The sequence below is a fragment of the Hibiscus syriacus genome, unplaced genomic scaffold (assembly GCF_006381635.1).
Source record: "Hibiscus syriacus cultivar Baekdansim isolate YM2019G1 unplaced genomic scaffold, ASM638163v2 tig00117048_pilon, whole genome shotgun sequence".
Classification (NCBI taxonomy): Eukaryota; Viridiplantae; Streptophyta; class Magnoliopsida; order Malvales; family Malvaceae; genus Hibiscus; species Hibiscus syriacus.
In genome coordinates, this window is record NW_024063538.1 from 1247002 (window position 1) to 1263844 (window position 16843).

The 16843-nt window shown below is 36.2% G+C and overlaps 1 protein-coding gene and 1 pseudogene across 1 annotated transcript; both read left to right on the plus strand.

Moving 5' to 3' along the window:
- Nucleotides 1–393: 393 nt before the first annotated feature.
- LOC120197472 (disease resistance protein RPM1-like) lies at nucleotides 394–3791 on the plus strand. The gene is made up of 2 exons (XM_039198990.1): nucleotides 394–686; nucleotides 3299–3791. The coding sequence occupies exons 1-2, from the start codon at nucleotides 415–417 to the stop codon at nucleotides 3324–3326; spliced, it is 300 nt and encodes a 99-aa protein (XP_039054921.1). The 5' UTR covers nucleotides 394–414; the 3' UTR covers nucleotides 3327–3791.
- A 4536-nt stretch (nucleotides 3792–8327) lies between these two features.
- Nucleotides 8328–14147, plus strand: LOC120197476 (annotated as a pseudogene).
- The last annotated feature ends 2696 nt before the right edge of the window (nucleotides 14148–16843 follow it).

A 16843-nucleotide genomic window follows, 5' to 3' on the forward strand; every position in this document is an offset into this window, starting at 1 on the left:
CCCCTTGGCAAGAGAAGGGGCAGCTACAATGAAAGAGAGGAGATGCCAACACCAAATACAGCTTGAGAGAGCAGTCCCATCAACCCAATGCTTCCTCCTCCACCCAAGTCAAAGCTCCTTTCAACCTGCAGTTTTGAACATTTGCACAGCTTCTTCCATGTTCCTTTTCAATCCTTGTTGTTTGAAAGCAATGGATACAAACCCATCAGTTCAAGAAAGGAATACAGATAAAGCAATTAGTATCGCCGACGTCAATTACATTTAATAGTCAACTGATTTGGTGCCTGCATGATCTACAAGGTACTTGTGTTTCATGCCAACTTGTTTTTCATTAGCAGATATATACATCACATCGTTGTCAAGCTTTTGTCAACTTGAAATTTTTTATTTGGAATCAGAACTTTGCTTGAAACAATGGAGTTATCAAGCGCTGTAAATCTTATAACAGCCAAGATCGTCTTTGTTTTAGAAAATGAAGCCTCTTTGCTGACAGAGGTTGGAGCTGAAATCAATGAAATCAAGCTTGAGCTCAACGCCATAAAAGCTTTCCTGGACGATGCTGACAGAAGTTCAAGAGTAGTAGCCAGCAATGAAACGTATAATCAGTGGGTCGCAAGCATCAGAGACATTGCCTATGAAGTTGAAGATGTCGTTGACGAATTCATGTACCACTTCAACAAGCAACAATAATGGAGGGTAAACCCTCTAGGTTTTTCTTGAAGCTTATTCATTTTCCCAAGAATCTTTGGTCAGGCATCGAGTAGCTGTCAAGTTACAAGCTATCAACCAAAGCAACGATACCAAGTTTTTGTTCGAAATCAAGAAAATCTAAGGACCAAATTGGTGGAGAGAATCATCGTAATAACTGAGTGAAAAATCTGAGTGAATCTACCCTTTTTCTTAAATGATGATCTTGTTGGGATTGATAAGGCACAATGGGAGTTATTGGGATGGTCGATGGATCAAGCTTCAAAGGACCACAACTTCCGTGGTTGGGATAGGCTGTTTAGGTAAAACAACTCTCATCGCCAACACAACAAGCAGTTGCCAAGCAACATTTCGGTTTCACAACAATATGTTGTCACAAAACTATTCAACTCCACGGTCAAAGAGCTCTATGACACGGTGAAAGAAAAAATTAATCCAGCAATCAACCCAGACTCCATGAGCTATAGAGAATTGGTAGAGACACTAGTGATTAGTGAACTTCTTGCAACCAAAGAGATATCTAATTGTGATAGATGATGTTTGGAGTAACCAGTTTTGGCAAAATATCAGCATAGCATTGCTTGCCATAGAATGGAAGCCGAATCTTGCTCACAACATGAAAGGAAGACGTTGCTTCCTTTGAATTTGGAGCTGTAAACCACATACATCGCCTCAAACCATTACCATTTGATGAGAGTCTGGCTCTTTTTGCAAGGAAGCTTTATTGGCAAGGGTGGACAATACCCTCCATATCTTGTATCTTGGGCAAGAAAGCTGGTTGCAAAATGTGAAAGGCTTGACATTAGCTATTGTGGCTTTGGGCGGTTTGATGGCTTCCAAGAACTCAATTGCTGAATGGAATGGAGTTTACAACAATTTAAATCGGGAGCTAAGTGAAAATGATACATATTTGAGAGGCTAAGTATATTTCATTGCTTAGCTACCATGATTGTCTTACAGTCTCAAGAAAGCAATGTTTCCTATTCCCAGAAGATTACGTGATCAGACATAAAAGACTCATTAGACTTTGGATGGCTGAGGGCTTTATTGAACCGGTAAAGGATCAATTCCGGAATTTGTTGCAGAGAGATACCTAACAGAGTTTATTTGTAGAAGCGTGATTCAAGTTGTAAGTAGGAATGGATCCGAGAGGCCTAAAGAATGTAAGAGCATGACATTTTGCGGGAGTTTGCGGTGTCCATATCAAAATCTGTAAAGTTTGTTGCGAAATCTGATGGGAAGGAAGAAGTAGAAGACGAATCCATCGTTGGTCAATTGAAGCAAAGGAGAAAGCGATGAGAGTGGATTTAGAAGACACTCCAATCAATCAACTCCCAGATAAATTGGTGAATTTATTCAATTTGAAATATCTTAACCTAATAAGAACCCAGTGAAAGAGTTCCAAAATCCATGGGGAAGCTTTACAACTTACAGTCCTTAGTTATGAAGGCGACGCAAATGAAAGAGCTTCCTGTAGGAAGTCAAATTCAATAGCATTACCCGTAAACATTTATATAACTCCAAATAGATGAAATGGTTGGACGTGCTAAAACTTCGATCTCTTCCGGTGACTATTTAATTACCTAGTTTTGAAGTATGTTGTTCGCCTTCTTGAAATAATTTAGATTTTCATCAATTTTAGGTGAGTTTCGTGAAAAATCAATCAGATTAGAAGAAATATGAGTAGAATGTGAATATTTTTATCGATCTTACATGGTGATTGATGGGCGACATTTGGCTGTCAACCGCGTTTGAAAAAATGTAAAAAAGTGAACTATTTAAATTTTTAGTGTTAAAATCAATACCCCACTAAAGTTCAATGTTTAAAATGATAGAATCAATAATCACTTCAAAATTGACACCATTTTTTCCAAGCCATAACAACAATAGCAAAATCTATCAATGTACAGTGATATAATTAAAATTAAATTAAATTTAATATTATAATTGGAGAAATAAAAAATTAAGTAATTTTAACTATATACCTCTTAAAATTTTGTGGAAATCAATGTATTAGCGTTGTTTTTTTAAGAACATAAAGTCTTCCATATAAATAAAAGAGAAGCTTCGATTCCACAACTTCAACACCATTACCAACCATGTGAAGCGCTTGGTCGCTGCGGTTCCCACCGCTTTGATTACTCTGCAACTGCTTCAGTACCCACAAAGGCGATAGCAACAATGAGAGTACATGGTTTGCGTGGCTTGTCTTCCATCGTTGTCTTTACAAGCAACCGTGGCCGTCTTCCATCCCAAACAAGAAGATAGATATTGTCAAGCCTTTGTTTCCTTGAAGAAGAAAAAAACTATTCTGCTCCTTTTTAATTGGAACTTTTTCAGCCAATGGAGTTATCAGCTCTATAGATCCAATAACAAGCAGATCATCTTCGTATTAGAAAATGAAGCCTCGTTGCTAACGGAGGTTGGAACTGAAATCGATGAAATCAAGCTTGAGCTCAGGCCATTACGCTTCCTTGAGGTTTCTGAGGGAAGATCAGTAGTGGCAAGCAATGAAATAGATAATCAGTGGATAGCGAGCATCAGAGACATTGCCTGTGAAGTTGAAGATGTCGTCGACAATTCATGTACCACTTCAACAAGCAACAATGGAGGGGTAAACCCTCTAGGTTTTTCTTGAAGCTCATTCAATTTCCCAAGAATATGATGGTCAGGCATCGAGTAGCTGTCAAGTTACAAGCTATCAACAAGAGGATCAAAAGCATTGCAGAGAGAAACCAACGATACCGAGTTTTTTGTTCGGAATCAGAAAATTAGTGATCAACTTGGTGGAGAGAATCATCGTAATAACTGGGTGAAAAATCTGAGTGAATCTGCTCTTTTTCTTAAAGATGATGATCTCGTTGGGATTGATAAGGCACAACAGCAGTTACTGGGGTGGTTGGGTCAAGAGCTTCAAAGGACCATGACTTCTGTGTCGGGATGGGTGGTTTAGGCAAAACAACTCTGATCGCCAACACTTTCAACAAGCAAGTTGTCAAGCAACATTTCGATTGTTGTGCCTGGATCACCGTCTCACAACAATATGTTGTCACAGACCTATTCAAGTCCATGATCAAAGAGCTCTACGCAAGGCGAAAGAAAAAATCGATCCGAAAATCAACCTAGACTCCTTGAGCTATAGAGAATTGCTGGAGGCACTAGTGAGCTTCTTGGAGCCAAGGAGATATCTAATTGTGATATATGATGTTTGGAGCAACCAACTTTGGCAAGATATCAGCATAGCATTGCCTGCCAATAGGAATGGAAGCCGAATCTTGCTCACAACACGAAAGGAAGACGTTGCCTCGTTTGAATCTGGAACTGTAAACAACATCCTTCGGCTGAAACCCTTGCCATCTGATGAGAGTCTGGCCCTTTGTGCAAGAAAGCTTTTGTTGGCAAGGGTGGACAATGCCCGCCATATCTTGAATCTTCAGCAAGTAAGCTGGTTGCAAAGTGCGAAGGCTTGCCATTGCTATTGTGGCTTTGGGCGGTTTGATGGCTTCCAAGAACTCAATTGTGAATGGAATGGAGTTTATAACAACTTACATCGGGAGCTAAGAGAAATGATACATATTTTAAGAGGCTCAAGTATATTCATTCTTAGCTATCATGATTTGTCTTACAGTCTAGCAATGTTTTCTATTTGTTGCATATTCCCAGAAGATTATGTGATCAAACGGAAAAGGCTCGTTAGACTTGGATGGCTGAGGGCTTATTGAACCGTGTAAGGGATCAATTCCTGAAGTTGTTGCAGAAAGATACCTAACAGAGTTGATTTGCAGAGGCCTGCTTCAAGTTGTAAGTAGGAATGGATCAGGAAGGCCAAAGAATGTAAGATGCACGACATCTTGCGTGAGTTTGCGGTGTCCATTTCAAAATCCATAAAGTTTGTTGCCAAATCTGATGGGATGGAAGAAGTAGAAGACGATGGAACCCCGGTGGTCGATCGAAGCAAAGAGAAGAGATGAAAGCTGCAAGCAAAGCTGCATTATCGGGTTAGTCATTGTTGTTTTTGCTGTTACTGAAACCTCTAAATCATCATTCAACAGGCGGCCATCTGGTTTTAAATTGATGAGTGTTGGATTTAGAAGACACACCAATCAATGAACTCCCAGATGACTTGGTGAATTTATTCAATTTGAGATATCTTAACCTAACAAGAACTCAAGTGAAAGAGCTTCCAAATTCCATCGGGAAGCTTTACAACTTACAGTCTTTAGTTATGAAGGAAACCCAAATCAAAGAGCTTCCTGCAGGAATTGTGAAGCTAAAAAATCTTCGGCATCTAATGCTTATTATTACAATGTAAACCAAAGGGCATTTGACTTTGTCTTTGGCACAGTAGTACCATCCAACATTGTTTGCTAAACAACTTACAGTTTTGACCTTAGTGTAAGCATGAGCGATTTCATCAAACAACTTGGAAAAATGACAATTGAGAACTTGGAGTCGCCAATGTAAAGGAAGCCGATGAGAAAAATCGTGCTTTGCCGTTGCGAAGACGATACACCTTCGATCCTTATTGGTGAAATCATGTAACGAAGCTGAGCAACTGAAGATGGATGCACTTGAATCAGCCCCCTGACCTTGAGACTTATGTTATCTGGTAAATTGGAGAAGATACCAACACTGGTTTAACTCGCTCTACAGCCTCACACATTTGTATTTACGTGGTCTAGATTGAGGGATGATTTCTTCCTCAAATCCAAGCATTGCCTAATCTAGGATACTTCTCCATGCTAAATGCATTCGAGGGAGAGAAACTATGCTTCATTGAAGGATTCCAAAAGCTTAAGATTTAAGAATTAGGGGATGCCCTCGATTGAAGGAATCGTGATCGATAGAGGAGTGATGCCTGGTCTTCAAGAGCTAACCATCACCGATTGCCGCATGATTGGGAAAGTCTACCTAATCTAAACCAAGTTGTTTGTTAAACGTTTCGCCTGGCTTTTGGAGAAACATGGATATCGAAAAAGATGGATCGACGAACAATAGGCATCACATTAACTAAGAAGAAGGCGTTGAAGGCGTGTTCAATGTAACGGGATGGGTTTGAATCGAGAGAATTGAAGAACAGCAACAGCGAGTCTATGAGAGCCATAACAAAGAGAGCCAAGGTGCTGCAGGAAAGTGGAGATGGGATGTAGCAATTTGGCAGGATGCAAGTTTTGTAGAAGCAATTTTAATTCTTTTTTATTATTGTTATTATTTTAAGAAAATAAATTTAGAGATATTATCGAAAATATAATAAAATCATCGATTAAATTTCTTTTAAAATGTTGATTAATTATACAATTTATATTTGAAGACAAATAATTATATTTGAAGTATCATATAATACATGAAATATTGAGAAAAATAAAGATAAAACATGTAATATATAATTTATAATATTATATATTCAAATTATTATCATTATAATATAATGTATATAATATAGATTTAGATTTTTGTGTTTTTATTTTAAAGGAATATAGTGATATATTTATAATTACAATTTACTTTTAAAAGAATTGAATGGGTATATATAGGTTTGTGGTATTCGAGATATTTCGATGAAAAAGAGTGACTACTGATGATGGAGACTTTAATTCGAGTGTTAAATTGATATTTATTTAAAATTTAGGAGATAAATTTAGTATTTTATGTAAATTTGGGTCCAATTAATATTATATCTAAAGGAGTCAAAATAGAATTTAATTAGTGTTACTGATATGTCACACCAATCAATTAACGAGCGCTAACAACCCAATAACCAAAAAAGACAAATCAAAACAAAAGTGACTTAAATATTTAAAATTTGATAACAAAAATAAGATATTCTAAAAGCAAAAGGGGTCGCCAATATAGTTTGTCCATTTTAGAAATATACAATTATCGAATAAGATATGGACAACATATTTTATATTTTATTGTCATTAAGCAATAAAAAGATATGGATATGTTCATTTTTTTATGTTTTTTTTAAATTAAAAGGCTCTTCAGGTTCCATGTGCACTTCCATATTACATTCCATTAATCTATACCATAATTTTTTTTATAATTATCAATTTAATTTATTATCTGCCTCAATTACATATAATTTTTTAATTAATTTAGAGTGATTATAAGGTAGTACATATTTAAAAGATTCTCAATCATTTAATAATAATGTTCAAAATCCTTGCAATCCGTGTTCGAACCTAGAATCTTTAGAATAACAACATCTCTTTAACCACTGAAGTCACTTAATCTGCTCAATTACACATAATTTATAAGACAACCTATAATCGAACTTTTATAAATAAAATTTTTTTAGATTTTTTTTTTCAATCGAAGTTTAATAGAGACAACCAAAAGAGAAAATGATATTCAATTTTGATACAAGTAATACAAGAAAAGAGATCAACAAAACACACACAACCGCATATGAGCAAAAACAGAGCAATGACCAAACCGCATCCAGTACCCAGTACCCAAGTTTTATAAGAACAAAAGCAACGAACATTGGTGCATGATTTATTCAACATCAAACATAGTCAATATCCTCATTGGAACACCTTCCCGGGTGAGTAGGATCAGCAACAAACGAGAACAAATGCCACTGCAACGATCAAAAACTGTAGCAATACGAGCCTTTGGCGTTGCTTGTCGATCGAGAAAATGTAGGCTTGGGTGATGATAGAGAAGGGGTTACAAACGGCGGTGACAGTCGGAGTCGCCGTGGTTGAAAGCACCACCGCCATACTAATCAAAAGTAGAGCAAACCTCTTGCATTCCATTTCTTCCCGGAGTAGATTGAATTTGTGGTCTTCTCCATTATTTATATTTAGCTTCACTGATAATTTATATTTTAATAATTAAAACACGACAACAAAGTCACCTTCTATCTCCATATCTTTTTAAAAACTAATTAAAAATATTGTTTATTTCTATTTTTGTTGCATCAGGACAATAAAATAATAAAAACATATATTTATTTATTTATTTTAGTTTGTTTAGATCACCTTGATGGATCAAGAGCTTCAAAGATCGTGACTTTAATCAAGTTTTCAACTAATATTTTAATTGTTGCGTCTGAAATATTAGATCACAACATATATTGTCATGGACTGATTCAAGCTCATGATGAAAGAACTCATATATTGCAAGGAAAATCGATCCGACGATCAACCTAGATTCTATGAGCTACAGAGAATTGTTGGAAGAACTACTGTACTTCATGCAGCCAAAAAGAAGGCATTGTTTCATTTGAATTTGGAGTTGTGAATCACATCCTAATGAATACAAGATGCATGGCATTTTGCGGGAGTTGATTTGCATTAACCTACTTCAATCCATAAAATTTGTTACTAAATCTGATGGGAAAGGAGTAGAAGACGACGGAATCCGTTGTTGGTCAATTGAAGTAAAGGAGAAATAGATTAGAATTTTACTTCATCTCATTAGATCAACTGATTGTTGATTTAATTTTTCTTATTAACAATTTAACATAGTTGATGGCAGAGTGATCATTGTTAGTTATTGTAATGTAATTTTCTAAACTTCAAATGATAAAAAATGAAATTTATAAACATTAGTGACCAGTGTTGTTTACCCAAAAATAAAATAAAACACCGCGTTTCGTTACACAGAACCTTTCTGGCCTTCGCTTTCTCGATATTTCGACAAATCGAAAACCCTCTTTATCTCTATTCCCCCTAGCGAACTAGCGATCGCTGACTTTCATCTTTTACGTCCATGTTTTTTCTTCATCGGAAGCCTTAGATACTCTCAATTTTCGCTTTAATCTCTTGATTTAGCTGAGAGATTTGAGGAAAATCCATGCGTCGTTGAAAAATTTTCACCAATATTTCTAGGTTTATCCTCTTCGTCTTTTGCTTTTAATTTCTATTGATCTGATTATCTTCGAGCTGCTCAGCACGAAAATAGAAGATATGATACTTTTCTTTGGTTTGGATGTTTTGATTGCGTGTTATTGGATGATTTCGTATTGATTACCCTAGATTTTGGTTTTTATTTTTTTCCCTTAAAAAGTGGACTGAGCTTGTTGTTTTCGAGGGTTACTCATGTCTGCTGGGAGGAATGGGGGTTATCATGATAATGGGTTTAGGGACAGGGACTCTGAATTTGATTTGATGAGGCGGGAATTTGGTAATTCTAAAGATTATGACTTGACTAGGAATGATAGCCGTAATGATGAAAGGGTTCGAGTACGGGAGGCAAGAGATAGAGTTAGGGCAAGACAAAATGATATTAAGGAGAGGGAAGTTGTAAATGGTGTTAATCGGTCCTCTTCAACTAGAAGTGATTCTGGTGGCAGTGCTGGTGTTGGTGACGGTAGTCGTGGACCCAGGCGATGTGGGTTTTCACATAGGGTGGTATATAAGGAGCCTGGTGAATTGTCTAGTGAAAGTGGATCAGAGGATGCCATAGAGTCTGAGTCTGTGTTTAAAAATAGTGAGGTTGCGAAAGCAATGGATATTGGGGCTCAGCCCCCTGTGGGGAAGAAAAGGAAGTTTTCACCTATAGTATGGGATATAGATGACAAGGAATTAAGTAGTGTAACAAAACATAGGAAGTCATCATCTGTCACAGCCTTTCCTCCACCACCGGTGCCTAAAGCTAATAGCAGGTCACCTAACAATAACTCTGGTGGGACTGTTCATACATCTCCTTTTAGAGAAAGCAAAAGCCATAAATCACAGTCTCCTTCACCAGTTGCTGCTGCTGAAATTGTTGGATACTCTGCTTTGGAGTCTCGGATGATGATTTGTCCCCACCAAATGACCAGGTTAACAATCAGGATGCTGGGGAGCCAAAAGATGAAGATTATGTACTGACCCGCCATATCTTCCTCAAGATGGGCATCTAGGGATAGTTCTCCAGGTGATGAGGGTGAAATTTTAGAAGATGAGGAAATTTCTAAAACAAAGAAAAAGTTGCCTCTTTCAGAATCTGCTCATAAAAGATCTTGGAATAAATCAGCAACACCAGAGCTTGGGGAGCCTAACAGGGAAAGCTCTGAGGCAATTAGAGCCAGATCATCTGAATCTGATGAACGAGCTGCCCGTTCCAGGTCTGGAAGTGGGGATGATTACCCTGGTAATTATTCAGAGAAGGATGACTACATGGAGATTGACGTTGAACGTGATAGAAATGACAGCAGTGTTAGGGATCCTGATACAGATTCTGAGAGTGAAAACGATTCACCTGGAATACCAGAATCTCCAGCTCCTCCTTTAAGAAGTGTAAACATGCTTCAGGGGTGTAGAAGTGTAGATGAATTTGAGAGACTAAATAAGATAGATGAAGGTACTTATGGTGTTGTGTATAGAGCTAAGGACAATAAGACTGGGGAAATTGTGGCATTGAAGAAGGTAAAGATGGAGAAAGAAAGAGAAGGTTTCCTTTGACCTCTCTGAGGGAATAAACATTCTTCTTCATTTCATCACCCATCAATTGTAGATGTTAAAGAAGTAGTTGTAGGCAGTAACCTTGATAGTATCTTTATGGTTATGGAATACATGGAACATGATTGAAAGCGCTGATGGAAACAATGAAAAACCATTCAGTCAAAGTGAGGTTAAATGCTTGATGCTGCAGCTACTGGAGGGTGTTAAGTATCTTCATGATAACTGGGTTCTCCATCGAGATTTGAAGTCATCTAATCTTTTAAATAACCAAGGTGAATTGAAGATTTGTGATTTTGGGTTGGCTCGTCAATATGGAAGCCCGCTAAAACCATCATTTGGTGGTTACTCTTTGGTACAGTGAGATATGCATGCCATCAATCCCTCTTTTTGTTATTGTTATCTGTGAAATGCTGAATAGTAATATGTCTGAAGTCTTGAGGTAGTAGTTCCTTGGAGAAGCCTTTGAAAAAGTACAATCTTGACTGTTGAGATGTTATTTGGACTTCCCTTTTTGTAAACTTTGAGATTTAAACCTATTTGTACTGTTTATATAGACTTTTAAGACATAACCTTTGTTTTTGCTCGTTGATTGGTCTTAAAGTTCTCTTGATTAAATTATTATTTGGACTTCTCTCTTTTGGTTAATGAGAAATATGAACCCCTTATGGATTAGTGATAGCTGGTTTTACCATTTGTAAAGGTTTGAGGCTTAAGCTTTTGCTTTAGCACTCCTAGTTTGTCTTAAGTTTGGTTGAATAATTATCTGAGCATTTATATATTGGGATTCAAGTAGTTAGGAATTATTTATGTTTGTTTTGCAGGGCACCAGAACTTCTTTTGGGAGCAAAACAATATTCCACCGCAATTGACATGTGGTCTCTAGGTTGTATCATGGCTGAACTACTATCGAAAGAAGCACTTTTCACTGGGAAAACTGAATTTGATCAACTTGACAAGGTAAATTAAATTAGTTGGCCTAACTTTTCATTAGTCATTACTATCTGGACGTACTATTTCTGGAGTAGTTCAATCTGCCCATGGTGGTTAATGATCTTGGTTTTGACGCATGGGTTTTACTGATTGCAGATTTTCAGAACACTTGGCACACCAAATGAGACAATATGGCCTGGATTTTCGAAGTTGCCTGGTGTCAAGGTCAATTTTGTCCAGCATCAGTAAGTGTTGAATCTATATAGTTTGATTTTAGATTCAGCTGGTTGTAATATTCATGTTGTCTTATTTTTCCCCCTGTTTCCCCAGGCTTCCAGCTTTGGGTGATTCTGTTCTGGCTTTCTGGCCTACATTGGTGACAGTTCAGTAGCACACCATTGTTTTTTTTATTGTATTAATGACTGATATATTCCTTTCAGGTATAATCTATTGCGCAAAAGTTTCCAGCCGCATCATTTACTGGCACACCTGTTCTCTCTGATGCTGGATTTGACTTGCTGAATAAACTTCTTACTTATGATCCTGAGAAGGTAACTTTGCTTGCGTATTTATTTTAGTTACCTTACCTTGTCATTATGCCTTTTTTGTGTGATTGATTGAGACTTCTGTCATCACGCTTCAGCGTATAATAGCTGAAGATGCTCTTAACCATGATTGGTTTCGTGAAGTTCCTCTTCCCAAGATCAAAGCTTTCATGCCCACTTTCCCTGCCCAACATGCTCAAGACAGGTATTGAGCAACAGAAACAAGAAGACATCATTGTACTGTTTTATTTTTGTAATTTGGGTTTTTATTTATTATTGAAGTTTTGAATAAGGTCTTTTGCTTCATGATAGGCGATTGAGAAGAGTGCTGAAGAGTCCAGATCCTTTGCAAGAGCAACGTAAAAAGGAGTGGCAACAAGGGGAATTGGGAACTGGTGGTTTGTTTGGCTAAGCGAAAGTTCATCCATCAGTGCCATTGGATCATGTTTTAGAATTTTCACATTATTTTTAGAGGGTCATGATTGAGGTGAGAGACGTGCATTCAACAGAAGTTGCGAACTTTGTTTTCAGAATATCATTCTTGCTGTTTTTTAGCAGGCGCTGATGATGATTTGGCTGGAGATATTGTTTGCCTCTATCTGTGAGCCAGATGATTTGCAGGTTAATTTGATTTCCAGCTTTGTTCATCATATGAAAATGCATTTGACACTGCTTGCATTGCAAGGTGTGGCATATCAGCCTTTCTTCTTTTAGAAATCAGTTTCATCTGAGACTTGTGTAAAATTTTTATTGGAACAATGATGTAAACCTTCATTTATAGCTGGTTTTGAATATTTAAAAAATGCGACTTCTTCCAACTGGCAATTCCATTTTTTTTAATATTGACATTGTGTTTGCAAGAGACGGTTGGTGTGGAGTGGGGAGGACATTCTTTTCCTGTCATTGATGAAAAAATTGACAGTAACCATTATACATCAAAGGTAATTTATTAATTCAGTATATGTGGAATGTTTTATGGGCTTAGGTAAATATTGTCCACCTGTGAGGTATTGCCTTTGCTGTATGAAAATTGCAGTGCCAACTTAACGAGATTAGGTTTACTTCTTGATCTTATGGGATTATTATTTTAATTGTGTTGGATAGTGAAGGAGAGTTCTATGTCCTATGTCCTGGAGAGCTGCTGTATGAAATGTCATGTATAGGGTCTATTATTTTCTTGAGTATTTTCTTGAAGTTGGAAAGAAGCTTTGTTGTTGAGATTGAAATTGTTTCAAATGTTTCTCTCCACTGGGATTATATGTTCATGCTATTAGAACTTGTTCCTTCAATTGGATCGTAACTGTTCATGAGATCGATTCAGAGGCGTTCTTTTAGTTTTAATGATAGCAAGTGTTGGTTTTCTGTTCTGTTCTGTTCTTTTACGTTGTTTTTATTCCTTTGCTTGAGGTGTATTTTAGAAATCGGGTTATTGTCTATGGGGCCTTTTTGTTGATGATGGGAGATTTTTAGGTGTTATGGTTTTTGTAATGGTGTATTCCCTTATGAGGGTATTCGGTGTTTTCACATGTAATTGGTGTTCTATTTAATAAATTATGAGGCACTCTTCAACATACTTCTTAGTATGTGGAAGAATATGAAGGGAGTTTTTAATGAGACCTCCAACTTTTATCAAAAAAAAATTATATGTTCATGTTTTGTTATTTTGTAATTGTGTCTGCCTTGGGAACTAAGGAATAAAATCCAATTTGTAATTGTCAAACTAAAGGGGTTGGCTTCCAAGCAATTTTTGATAAATTCTAATTCTTTATTTGTTTATCGATTTGACAACCTAAAACAGTTAATTTGGTTTTTATTACTGTTTGTAACCGTGGACAAGTTATTCATTCTAATCAAGTCCAAGAACATTTTGTTTTATGCTTTTTTCTGGTCTTGCTAGACGGTAGGCTTGTACTTCCTAACAGATGATTGATTTGATTTGATTTTGATGTATAACTTGCCTTTAGGATTTCTGGGAAAAAAGTATTCATCTTGCTGCCAATCCCTCTTAACCACAGTCACAGGAGAAAAAGTGTCTTATACTATGGAAGAAAATGGGGAGGTTTGAGATTATGACTTATTTCGAGTTTTTATCATTTTTCTAAAATTCCTTCTGCATTATTAACATTTAGAATTTCTCTTGTTTACTCTTAGGTTCTCTTTTGTACTTGATTGATTTAGTTTACTTGGTTAGTCAGTTATTGAAATGTCTCCTGAAGACACGAGAGTGATTTTAATTTGCTATTTATTTTTATTATGGTCTACGTGATCCAAACTATAATTAGGTCTGGAATCCTTTATGACATATCTGTGAATGTAGTTGCAGTCTCAAAGCAAGCAGGTTGAGGAGGTTACCTGCATTATGTGGATTTTATCTAACTTCCAATTTAGTGATCCCTTTTGGCTGAATAGAGGTACCATGCAAACTTTGGTGTGTTACAACATCTTAGAGTAACTTTCTCACTTCAATATTTCTATTTACTTGTTAACATCATTTTTGCATTGTTTTATGTAATGGTATTGCTAAGATGTGTTGATGAAGTGAATGAAGAACAAACAGACCTTTCAGGATCTTCCATTTGTAGTTCTTTTAACAGTAAGTATGGTTTTAATCCCTCTACCCTGCTGAAATTTGAAATTTAATCATTCTACTTTAGTTTGGTATAATATGGTCCTATTTTTATAATGTTATTAGTAAGTCTAAATTGATAACATTTTTAGTTGTTGCCGTTAAAGTGATATTATTTTTTTTCCTATCACGAAGTTGGTTCAATTTTTTTTATCACTTTAATGACAACAACTAACGGTCTTATCAGTTTGGATATACTATATTGTAGAAGAGGAGGGATAAAATTACGTTGAATTGAAGTTAGAGGGATTTAATCTCAAATTTTAAGATAGTATAGGGACTGCCGATAATTATATCTAACCTTGGGGAATATTTAGGATAAAGTTGCCTTACATATGTTATTCTCTTACCTCGCATTCTTTATGCTGATATTTAGTTAGAATGGAAGTGATATTAACTTATTAGAGTTCCATTGAGTTAATTGAACTTAACATTTCCAAACTACGTCCAGATACTAAATTGGTCCTCAAACTTCAAGAAATTCTTATTAAGTTCCCAAATTATCAACTTCTCAATTAGGTCCTTTCGTTAGTCTGGTAATTTCTTGAGCATTAAATGTCTACGGATCTGTAGTGGAGCATATTTAAAATATTAAACACGTGTGCACACACTAACACTACATGGACAATTTGGATCTGATATATAAAAAAGCATGTCAATAAAATCTGATTGGGTTGTTTCTTTTATCTCAACACATCAGATCCAAATTGTCCACGCAGTACGTGCAATGTTTAAAATTTGATTCACGTATTTTAAATATGTTCTGCATAAAATCTTGCTGCATTTAGCATCCAAGTTGATTAAACCGAGAGAACCAAGCTGATAGTTTTAGGACTCAATTAGAATATTTTAAAGGTTGGGGACTAATATAGAATCTGAACCATATTTGAGAAACTCGTTTTCATCTGGTGGTATGCGACACTGTGGCTAGCTTGGTTGCAATGGAAGTGTTTTGGAATGCATCAAAAGTTCAAATTGATATATGCTTTTTAGGATGGAATTTAACTGCCAAATTAGTGCTAGGGGTATCTTTGTATAGGGAAACCTATGTTTTGTATATATATGCTTTACGCTCCACTGAAAATTTTATACACATTTGCGAATTGAACATCGGTAGGAAGCTATGATCATAGCTTCGAAATCTCCCATGTTTGAGAATCGAGTCTAGTTCGACTTTTAATGCATCGCTGGTCAATCTTTTAAACCTTTAATTTTATAAAATTTCTCAAACAGATAAATACTGAACGAGTGACCTCCAGATAAGTAAACCGGTTGTATTCCCTTGAACGACCATATCATTTCAAAGTCTATAATGCCTTTTGTTTAAAAAAACATGAAGTAAAAGTAAACTTACATGGTCTATGAAGTGCCTGGAAGAGGAAATAATTCTGAGCAAGTGGAACCCTAGTCGCGGGAACCTTGCTACGTTGATATGAGGGAGGGAGGGGGGAATGGCATCATCGAGCTCCATGTCAAGCTTGTTTAGTCTTGCATTGCCGACGGCTTCTACTCTTCTTCATACATGTGATTCTCTAATTCCGCTACCTCTGATTTTGATTAAATTATAAACAGAAAATTTCATTTCTAATTAAATTGTATATATTTTAAAAGGAAACAAATCGAGCTGTATAGGGTATGGTAAAATATATATTTTTGTATGCGACAAATTGCTTTGAATTTCTTTCCCATGTAACCGGTGAACATGAGCATTCTAAATTAATTGCAGAATAAGAATAATTAAAGGCCTTGCCTATAGTTTGGCGTTAATACGTTACTGCCCGGTCTCCAATTACTACGGTTTATCTACGATGCAGAAAGTCGTGAGATCTCTTTCCATATTTTATTTTCCTGGAACAAGGACACTCTAATTAACAAATAAACTCGTATATCAATCACCGAGTCCTATCGTAGTTGGAGTGCCTATAATTGAATATCTTCCTGGAATGCAAGTAAAGTTTATCTGAACAGATGAATTCATGCATCAATTATCAATTCCTATGCTAGCTATTATTTTATTTTGTGCTAAGACGAGTGAGCCTAAGTCGCATTATGATACGAGATTGTCTAGGTTAATTTATCACTCTACCTTAACTTGCAAAATATTCATTTGTCGTGTGATGACTAAGAATCTCGTTTTAAGGTATGGTCTTCTTTATGTTTATCTTCTCCACCTCACTCAGCAGCTCCCCGTCATGTTTATAATGTGCTTAAGGATTACTAGTGGGAAAAAACTAAAAAAATTCACAAATCAGTTAAGTTGTTTATTTTATTATCAAATCGGATTTAAATTAGTGCTTAGGTTTCATGGACATTGGACCGATTATGGGTTTCCAAAGTCGAATCAATGGGGGTTTTGGATCATAAATTGGGCCTAGCGGGGACGAACAACACCCAAAAAAGCACACTTCCCCTTGCACAAGCAAATTCATTTTATTTCTGAAATATACCCTCAATTTGTCATATTTTCTTCAGCTGGATCTCAATCGATTTATGTTTTTCTTCTCGTCGATCATCTGCAATCTGATTGAAAAGGTAATCTTCTCGAAACCTGTTCTTGTTATCCCGGAAATCACCATTAAACACATTGAATCCCCTAATTCAATCTCTATGTACTATATTTGTTTAGAAAAAAGAAC

Coding starts and splice junctions, on each gene's coding strand:
- LOC120197472 (XM_039198990.1), top strand. CDS start 415: ATGGAGTTATCAAGCGCTGTAAATCTTATAACAGCCAAGATCGTCTTT. Junction 687..3,298: donor TACCACTTCAACAAGCAACA/ATAATGGAGGGT, acceptor AATTCATGTACC/ACTTCAACAAGCAACAATGG.